The sequence below is a fragment of the Antrostomus carolinensis genome, unplaced genomic scaffold, assembly GCF_000700745.2.
Source record: "Antrostomus carolinensis isolate BGI_N321 unplaced genomic scaffold, ASM70074v2 scaffold22285, whole genome shotgun sequence".
Lineage (NCBI taxonomy): Eukaryota > Metazoa > Chordata > Aves > Caprimulgiformes > Caprimulgidae > Antrostomus > Antrostomus carolinensis.
Genome location: NW_010315997.1, coordinates 2951 through 12826, shown reverse-complemented (window position 1 = coordinate 12826; position 9876 = coordinate 2951). Strand labels below are relative to the sequence as shown.

The following is a 9876-nucleotide window of genomic DNA, read 5'->3' as shown; positions in this document are numbered from 1 at the left end:
AGACTGGACAGGAGAGCTCACTGCATCTCATGCTGCATCAGGTGCCCACGGAGCCATTTCCCTATGCCACCCCAGCATGCCAGCACATGAGCTCCCCTCTGTGTGTGCACAGCCCCTATAACCAGTTTGCAGGCTGTAAGCTCCCACAGTCACACTGGGCACCCTCCTGCACAAAGCACGTGCTGGACCTGCTGGCTGCCACTGCCCGCTCTCCAGCCCATCATCACTGGGCATCGCATGGACCATCCAGGGAGGAGGCAAGACTGCAGCCTGCAGGGGTCCCTGCACCTCCTGAGGGGCTGGATCCTCCCCAGGGAGTGTGGGAGGATGTTCCTTACCTGCAGAGCCACGTGCAGATGCCAGGATCCCTGGTCAGGCTACTGGTTCGGAGCGGGCAGGGTCCCTGTTGTGGCAGGGAGAAGCTGGCACAGGGATGGCACGGCTCTCCAACCAGAGAGCTGCAGGTCTGGGATGCTCCACAGATTCTCACTGGCACAGTGCACACACCTGGCAGCAGCGACTCTCCTGGAACATTGGGAAAGCTGGATTACAAAAGGAGAAGAGGGTAATTAGCAGCTTGGCAAGTCCTGCACACCCACCACTTTCAGCATGAGTCTGCAGGAGGCCAGAAGCCTCTCCTGCCAGCCATGCTGACCACAGCCCATGGACTCCCTGACCCCAGCCTGCTCCCTGCACCAGCTTTCACCCAGCTGGAGTGAGCAGCTCCTGTGCCCTAAACCTAAACACCCACCCTGCCTAAAAAGCAAGTCACTCTTCATCCCAGAGCACAGGATGCTCTGGATACTCCTGGATGCATAGCCCAGCTTTGCAACTGGGACATGCACAGCTCCATGAGCAGCCTCAGCACCTGCCTACAGGCACAGCACTTCCCCAAAATGGGGCCCAGGGGCTGCAAAAGCCCCTCTCCCCAACCACCCCTGCCAGCTCCATCTTGGGCAACATCAACAGGCTCATCCCACCCATGGCAGCTGCTCTGCAAAGGGACAGCAATTCGCAAGAGAAGGGATGGCCACTCCTGAGCTTGCACCACTGTCCCCACTTGCTGACCCAAGCTGCTCAGCAGCCTTCCCAGCACATCCACATGGACAGCAGGCCTCTGTACATCACCACAAACAGCCCAGGAGCATCCCTGTGGTGTTAGAACAGGCAGTTGGCATTGCTGCTGTACCGCAACAGGGACAAACGCCGGGGAGAAAGCAGGTTTGACCCAGAGGGCAGATGAGGAGGGGTCATGCTCAGACCTCTGCCCTGCCCAGCTTGCCAGGGCACCCACTCTTACAGTCACCAGACAGGGGGTTGGCACCACACCCCCACCAAGGACCAAACACTCCATCCAGCCTGCCCAGGAGAGCAGCTGCTCCTGCACAGCCAGATGCTGCCAGTGCTGCCCTCAAGCCTGCACAGTGGCTTGTAACCCAGCGGTACCCTGCCACCAGCATCTGCTCGCTTTCCTTTTAACCTCACCCCAGCACTGCCAGGAGTGTCTGCCAGCCCTGACCTGGGCTAGGCAGGGACACGCAGACCAAGTGACCCAAGAGACAGGAGCATAGAACGGCCCAGTAACCTCCTGTGTAAACTCTTCTCCTTTCCTCCTCCACCTACTAAAACCTCTGTTTAAAAACAATCCAGTGCAACGCGGAAGAGACAGACAAAGAGCGGGATGGCTGTGGTTCCTCTTATCATCAGGAGATGAGCAGGAAAAATCCTGCTCTGTCAGTCAGTTCACTCCTGATAAGCTCTGTGGTGACAGCAGCTCCGCAGGTGAGTCACCCTCCAGTGGCAGGAGCTCAGGAGATCGTTGCGGGTGATGGTGCTGCTGATAGACTGGTGTTATATTACAATACAAATCATAATTCCTGTTTCACAACTCCTGTTGTGGGTTTTAAGGAGTGCTTGGGCGGTCCTGCCCCAGTGTTAGTACAGCAGCAGCACGGGCGCAGGGTGGTGGGACCATCGCCGGCCCTGGCTCCCTGGGCATTGGGGCACCCACAGTCTCCCCACGTTCCAGACTGGAGGATATTTGCTGGGTTTCTCAGGCAGAAGATCACATCAGAGCTGGATGAACATGGTGAGTTACCAACAGATTCACCCCCTCCCTGCACATCACCCCCTCACCCCAGCAGCGGGCACCCACCGCAGCCAGCTGCTCTCACAGCCCAGGTGGACCTGGAGGGATTTAGTGGTGATGAGGCAGCCGAGGCTCAAAAAAGCTGCTGCTGCTCCCCAGCCCCCCCGGGAGGGAGTGATTTTACTCCCCTCTCAACACCCCGCTGTGGCTCTTGGACACGGCACTCAGCTATCCCCACAAGCTCTGGCTCTCCACACTTCTCTGTGGCTTGCCTTGTCCCCCTCCCAGGGAAGCAGACAAGTAAGGCAGTGTGTCTCACAAGTCTGCTCGCCCGCAGAAACGTGCCTTTCTGGAGTGTCTTATCCCCCCCCACCCTGAGAAGGGGCTGGTTCTTATGCAATGCCTGGCCAAGAGCCCAGTGTCCCCAGTCCCCAGCGCAGCTCCCACTGCGGGACTGCCAGTCTGCTCAGCACAGGGGACACGCTCAGCTCAGCTTTCTGTGGTGCCTTTTGCAAGCAAAGCCATGGGCACCAAACCCCAGCCTGGCATGCAGTCCCTCCCTAGGAGGAAAAAGCTGCCTTAGCAGAGGGCACCCACATACAGCCCAGCTCGCTGGGCACCACAAAATCCTCCACCAGTGACACACCAGGACATCATCCCCTCCAGAGCAGAGACATCTCCCCCCTGCACAGGGAGAACAGCCACATCTACCTATGGGTTAGATCCCCTGCAGCCAAGGGGTCAGCCCCATATCCAAGCACCCTGCACCCTCTGCAGCTGGGGTTCCCATGGGAATGTCCCACTGTTCCTCATTCAGGAGGGTGCAGAAGCTCATCAGGAGTCCATGGCTCATGGGCTGGCATTTGCACAGCTGGAGTGCAAACCAGCTAATAGCAGCATTAACATGCTTCCAGAGAACGTGGCAAAGAAGCTCAATTAGTTACGGTAGCCTTGAGTTCTCCAGGAAATCATGTGCTTCAGCTTCACCAAGGATCTGGCAGAGCTCTTGCCTTTGCTTTGAATTTAACCAGTGCAGCTCTTGGCTGTAGCTGTGGTTGTGGTTTTGAGAGCAAGTGGGCAGTCATGGAGAGGCAGCTCCAAGCTGTGAACATTTGAAATGGAGCAGGTTCATCAACTGAAGAAAATGCAAAAAAGAAAAACCCAAAATCAGCAATGGGCAACACCTTCTCTAGGTGGGAAGGTGGCCAACACCCCAGCATCATCCCTCCTGCCTGCAGCTGCACCAGACCTTCACATGGCTCTCTGAAAGGAGCTCGATACCAGACAACGTGATGGGCAGGAGCAGGGGCAGGTTGCAGACAGGCAGGGGCAGCTGTGCCACCACAGCCCCTCAGCACAGAGCCCTGGCCATGTCACAGAGCCTGGACCAGCCGTCGTGCCTGGTCCCTGGGACCGTTCCCGCAGGGAACCGTTAGGATCCCATTATCCAGGGCATGCCTGGCTCAGGCCCACGGTGACACAAGAGGTCAGCATGAGGAAGGACCAGCCCCACGTGCCCTCGGCTGGTTGTGCTGGAGGTCATAGGAGGTGTTTGGGAGGGAGCTGGACAGCATTACATCTCCCAGGGCTCCTGCAGGCACTGGCACTGCAGATTAGCAGCATGGGAAGGGCAGCTGAGATGGGAGAGGTCCAGGAGACAGGCTCTCCTTCCCACCCTGCCCTCCTGCTCCCAGCCAGTCCCCAACTCCCTGCCACTAGGATCAGGATCTCCATGCCCTCTGGGTGCTGCTCTGGAGCTGAGGTACACAGGTAGACCTCGCAGGACCCAAAAAGACCTGAGGGGCTATGCAGAGCCCATCCAGGGGCCAGGCACTTGCCATGACTTGCCCATACTCAGCATTGGTGCCAGACGAGCCAGGCAGTTCTGAGAAAGTCCCCCAGCATTTCCTCAAAAGAGCCAGCTGGCTGCATGCTGGGGCACAGCCACATGCCCACAGCCCTGCCAGCACCAGGCAGGATCCGGTCCTCCCCTGCACAGGTCACTTCTTGTTCCCACGGAGTGGGGAGGTGAAGAGGATGCAACATCTCCCGACTAAGCTAGCAGCACAGTAAATCCAAACATCTTGGTGTGTATTAACCCACAAATGATCGCTTGGCACTTGCCTTTAAATCCTGCTGGTAGAGTCTTTGCACACGGCTGAACGTGCCCAAACACAGGGACCCAGAGGGACGGCTCCACCACTCCCTCCTGCCAGCCCAGGCTGGAGCACAGCCCCTTTGCAGCCTTGCCACATCTCTCACCACACCACTGTTCTTCAGAGTCCCAACCTTCAAGCCCTGGGCCTGCACAGGGGTCTCTGCTCTCATTGGAGACAACAAACACAGTCATCTCCAGCCCTCATTGCCATCATCCAGCAGCCCAGAGAAAAGCTCAGCAGCCAAAGGAGCAAAGGCTCCTAAACCCCAAACTCCCAAATTGTGCTCCTGGATCTGTGGGTTTATTGCAATGTTTTTAATCTTCCTTACCTCTCTTTGTGCTGGGTATAGCTTCAAAAAAGCTCATCTTACCTGTGGTGGTGGAGTCCAGAAGCAACATCAAAGGAAAAGAGCTCGCTCAGGGCTGGAAGGGCGATCAAGGGAAAAGCAAGTGTGCTGCTTCCCACAGCCTCAGCAGGGCAGGAGCTTTCAAACTGCAAGCTGCCAGGAGCCTGGTCTCAGCAGTGTGGCACAAGCAGGGCAGCAGAAACATACAGCACCCACCTGAACCCCCCCAAAGGGGCTCTGACCTTTGCCTGTCACCACCTTGTCTACCGAGGGACAGGGCAGCTCCTTCAGCAATGGCTGGTGTGGCTCCCAGGACCCTTCCTACAGCATCTCTCACAAGAAGCTGTAACAGGAAGATAATTTTGAGGAGACCAAGTGGGATCAATGCCTTATTCCTCACTTGCTCCAGCACTGACTGCTGCTGGGGCTGTGTTTAGCGTGTGTCCTAGCAGCAGCTCAGCCCTCCCTCCCTGCCCCAAGAGCACTTGTTCCCATGGGCCAGGCTGGTTTCTCCAGCAGCAGCTCCAGCAGCATGTCAGGGAGGACTCAGGCTGTGCCGCTCTGTTTCTGACCCCATGCTGGGCCAGATGAAGAATAAAACCCCCATAGTGACATGTCTGGGTGGCACGGCCCTGCAGGCACCTGTATTTTGCTTCAGGGTTTCTGGGCATAACAGCATGACCCTCTTTCATAACGCTTCTTAAGCTTCTGGTGCATTAAAGGCAGAAACTTTACATTAATAGTCAATTACTGGAACTCCACAGCTGATGCCCATGGGAACAACACAGCCTGTGATCCTGGGTGACAGCAGAGCCAAGTATTGTCACACCAGGACACGCCACCCCCTGCTGCCACCTCCAATCCCAGCAGCTCTACAGCAACCTCAGCTGCAGGTTGGGGCAGTTTCCCAGCTAATCATCCTGATGGGACTCCAGCAAACCAAAGAGAGAGCAGCCTCTGCCCCTGCCCAGGCTTAGCTGACCCTTTGCGTTCTCCAGGCTGCCCTTTCCAGGGCAGCTGGTCATGAGAGCTGTACATTTGGCATGGGAATCACCACAGGGCCACGTACGCACACTGCTACAGATGCTGCCCACCTGCCAACTGCGTTTTGGCTCAGGTTCCAGCTCGGTAACTGGTTTTCCCCTCTGGTTTGCAGGATCTAGCCTCCGAGCGGCTGAACGGCAGAGGTAATGCCCACGGGAGCTGCGGGCACAGGTGCTGCCGGGCTGGTGCTGGCGACACAGGACCACGCTCCTCTGTGTTGCAGGTCCCAGCACAAGACACAAAGCCTCCACAGGATTGGAGTCCTTCAAGCGGATCGGCATCCCCGTCCTGGCAGGAGTGCTCAGCCTCGCCTTCCTGGTTACGGTTGGGTTCCTGGGTACGGCTCCTGCTCTCCTCTCCCCTCTCCTTTGCACAGCCACAGCTTGGCAAACGCAGCTCTGGAGCCAGGGCTCAGCTGGGACCGGCTCTGCCACATCCCTGCTGAGCCCCCCAAGACAAGGCAAGGCAAGCCCTGAGCCTGCCCAGCAGCACCGCTCAGCGCTGAGCCCCCCTTCCCTCTAGTCAAGGTGTACCTGGACTACCACTACTTCTTCTGCAAACAGCCCCTGAAGCTGGTGCCACTGCAGCAGGTGTGTGATGGGCAGATGGACTGTCCGCAGGGCGAGGACGAGGACAACTGTCCCCAGTGGGTCCCTGAGGGGCCAATGGCTGGTGGTGAGTCCAGGATAGCCTGCTAGAGCTCTGGAAAGGCTGGGCTGTTGTGACAAGCATCTGCCTGCTGAAGTGACCCATGACTTTGTGTCTGTCTCCAGCCCGTGTTTCCAAAGACAGATCCATCCTGCAGGTGCTGAACAGGAACACCAAAGCCTGGTCCTGCGTCTGCTACGACCACTTCAACCTGGCGCTGGCAAAAGCAGCCTGCGAGCAAATGGGCTACAGGAGGTACATGGCTGCTTTCCCCACGTCTCTCACCTGCCTTACCTGTCCCTCTCCTTTTGAGTGGGCCTCTTTCAGAGCACTCAGAGGTCTGTGCTAATGGTCTCAGTCCATCCCCACCATGCAGAACACTCTGCATCAGCTTCCCATGTAAGCTTAGTACTGTGCCCAGTGTCCCCCACTCTGTCCCCAGGCACCCTGCCCTGCTCCTACCCCTCACCCCACAACTCATAGTCACCCATGCACACACTTACCTCTCCAGAGCAGCTTGTGCAGAGCCCAACCAAGCTTCTCACTGCAATGGAGCTCTCCTGGGGAAGGACACAGGCTGCCACACGCCCCTTTTAAAGCCCCAGGAGAGCAGCAGGTGGTGCTGGGCTGGGCTGGGGGTGTGGATGATGCACAGCTGTGGGCAGGGCTGAGTCCTTGCAGCTGGGATGAAGCTCCATGTCATCCACCTGTGCCCACCTCGTGCGATGCCCTGGGCTAGCACCAAGTTTGTAGTGCTGTGTTCAACCAAAGCTGGTCAAAGCTGAGATGTGGGGAAACAGCTTGCTAGCCCTGCGTGGTTGGTATCAGCCCTGGGTTAAGGCAGAGTTTGAGTTATTTAGCTCCTGCTTTCTCCTGGTCTCACCAGCTCTTTGCTGGGGCCATTGGCAAACAGTTAGGGAGAACATGTAAAGTCTTACAACTGGGTCGTACCTTCTTTGAGCTCAGTTTGAACCAAAACCAGCAAGTTTCCAGGCTCCCAAAGGTGCTGAGGCACCAGTGCCTGCCCTTTCCCAGCATCTGTGCCCAGTTGGAAGCGTTCTCTGGGGCTGTGCACCCCAGGGTGGCCTTCCTGAGCTGTGTCCCCCGTGTCTTTCAGCACCCCCATTTTCTGGGGAGTGGAGGTGGGCGCAGGGCAGCCCCTTCCTCCCCGCGAAGTCGTGCTGTACAACGGCAGCCTCCTGGTGCCCGAGCCAGGCGGTGGGGCTGGGCGAGGTGGGCACCGAGTCCCTCGTCCTGCACAGGAGCCCAAGCCTCTCCTCCACCAAATCCAGCCCTTTTCCTCCCTCTTCCAGGAAATGCCTCTCTGGATCTGTTGTTTCGCTCCTTTGTTCCAGTAAGTATCGTGAGGCTCTTCACACCTTGCAGGCACGCAGTGCCACTCCAGCTTCTTGCTCCTGGCACAGCCCCCTGTGCTGTGCTGCAGCTGTGAGAGCTCAGCTCTGGCCCAAGCCCTGGCCCTTTCCCATTCCATTCCTGCACTCTTTGCATGAGAAACATCGGGTTTCATTACTGCCAACTGTCTTGTGAAGCCAGTGTAAACCTCCCAGGAATGGAACACCTCAGGGAGGCTGCACCAGCTGCCTGGATGGGTTCACTTCTGCTGAGGAATCATCCTGATTAAACTAACCACCAGCGGGGCTGGAGAAGGCAAGGGATGGATGAAGCCATTTCAGCAAGCCTGGGGACAATGTGTAAACAGGGGACAAAAGGGGGTGTGCCACAAAGGTGTGATGGGTGGTGACAGGGAGCCTCTGTCCCCGCTGGCCCCGAGGATGGAGGAGGGCAGAGCAGGTGCTCTTTCTCTCCCGCTGCCGCAGCTAACGCATTGTTTGTCACCCGGCAGAAGAGTGTGGGGAGAGCACAAGGACTCCGCGCGTGCTGGGGGGCAGCCCGGCCACCATCGAGGCATGGCCCTGGCAGGTCAGCCTGCAGTACAGGAAGGAGCACATCTGTGGCGGCAGCATCATCGACCCGGGCTGGGTCCTGACCGCAGCCCACTGCTTCAAGTGAGTTGGTGACCGCCGCGCCGCAGCCCGCACCGAGCTGCCAGGGCTGGGTTGGCTCCTCGAGGCCAGGCTGAGTGCCTCTGGGTTTCAGCCACATGTTGTTTCAACGTCCCATAATTAACACCTGGGCGCAGGGCTTTGTGCCCCGTGGTCCAATGCTTTGGTGCCTGTGCCTGCAGCAGAGGGACAGAGGGGCGGGAGCGGAGCAGTAACAGACGTGTCTGTGCACAGGAACAACCCCATCGTCCGCAGCTGGCGCGTGAAAGCCGGCTCCAGCCTCCTCTCGAGCAGCTCCACCCTCGCTGTGGAGAAGGTTTTCCTGGCTGAGGTGACACCCGCGTCCCCCAAGGACAATGACATTGCCCTGGTGAAGCTGCAGGCTCCCCTGCGTGTCTCAGGTGAGATGTGGCACATGCCTCCTTGGAGAAAGAGCCAGCAAAGCCCAAGCCGGGCACCAAGCAGTGGTGCCGAGAGCCATGTGCCAGCGGTGCCTTTCCCAGAGCTGGGCAGGGGCACCTTCCCCATGAGCCTCCCCAGCCACCTCCAGCATCTCACCTCGCCCTTCCAGACAGCAGCAAGCCCATCTGCCTGCCCTATTTTGATGAGGAGCTGGTGCCAGGCACATCTCTGTGGGTGACAGGCTGGGGCTACACAGAGGAGCATGGTGAGTGGGACAGCATGGGGACAAGCCAAGCGCAGAGCCCCCCAGCACTTGCAGGTGGGCTCCCTGATGGCCCAGGGCTACTGAGGGGCTCGTCTGAGTGGTCACATTTTGTGCAGGCAAACTGTCGGAGACCTTGCAGCAGGCAGAGGTGAAACTCATCGACAAGGAGAGCTGCAACCTAGCCGCCTACCACGGGGAGGTCACCGAGAAGATGCTGTGTGCCGGCCTGCCGCAGGGCGGGGTGGACACCTGCCAGGTGGGGGGTGCCTGGTCCAGAAAGAGGGGGTGGCTGGGTCTGCACCCATCAATGAAATGGCACAGCTCGAGGAAGAGCTGAGAGCTCTCATGTCCTGATGAGATGCTGTGAGCACTGGCACCCACCATGCTGGGGGCCGAGGGGCTCCTCTGTCTCCGCTCAGACAGTCTGTCCTTCGCAGGGGGACAGCGGCGGGGCCCCCCTCTTCACCGGCCGGCAACGCTTTTTTTTCGTCAGCTGGGGCCAGGGCTGTGGGACCCCCAGCACACCCGGTGTCTACACCAGCGTCCGTGCCTACCTCAACTGGATCTACACCATCCGCAGGGTCAGTGCCGTACTGCCCACCCCGCACGGCTGCTCTGTCACAGTTTTGGGGGTGGTGAGGACGGGTCAGGGTCCCCTCAGCAGCTCTGCACAGAGGGGAACTGCACTGGCAGAGCGGGGTGCAGGGTGGCCTGCCAGCCCCCTCCAGCTCCCAGCTCTGCGGCAGAGCTGAGCCCCCTCCTTAAGGACACCACTCTGCTTTCCTCCTGCTGCCCTTCAAAGCAGTTTCTTCTCTCCTTCTCTCTCCTTCCAGTCGGAGCTCTGAGACCTGCTGGGACAGGTCCCTCCGCTCTCCCCCAGCCTCCCTCCCGTCCCCACA

General features: G+C 58.7%; 1 protein-coding gene across 1 annotated transcript in view; it reads left to right on the top strand.

The window, feature by feature from the left end:
- The window catches only part of TMPRSS4 (transmembrane serine protease 4), a gene marked incomplete at its 3' end in the record, with an annotated part of 13466 nt that extends 3908 nt beyond the window's left edge, over window positions 1-9558 (top strand). Inside the window, exons 2-11 of the mRNA XM_029084996.1 lie at window positions 5862-5975; window positions 6161-6313; window positions 6412-6541; window positions 7404-7502; window positions 7597-7640; window positions 8154-8313; window positions 8545-8711; window positions 8882-8977; window positions 9094-9233; window positions 9415-9558. Of these exons, the coding sequence (XP_028940829.1) occupies window positions 5862-5975; window positions 6161-6313; window positions 6412-6541; window positions 7404-7502; window positions 7597-7640; window positions 8154-8313; window positions 8545-8711; window positions 8882-8977; window positions 9094-9233; window positions 9415-9558 (1247 nt within the window). The remainder of the gene's footprint in view (window positions 1-5861; window positions 5976-6160; window positions 6314-6411; window positions 6542-7403; window positions 7503-7596; window positions 7641-8153; window positions 8314-8544; window positions 8712-8881; window positions 8978-9093; window positions 9234-9414) is intronic.
- Between the last annotated feature and the right edge of the window lie 318 nt (window positions 9559-9876).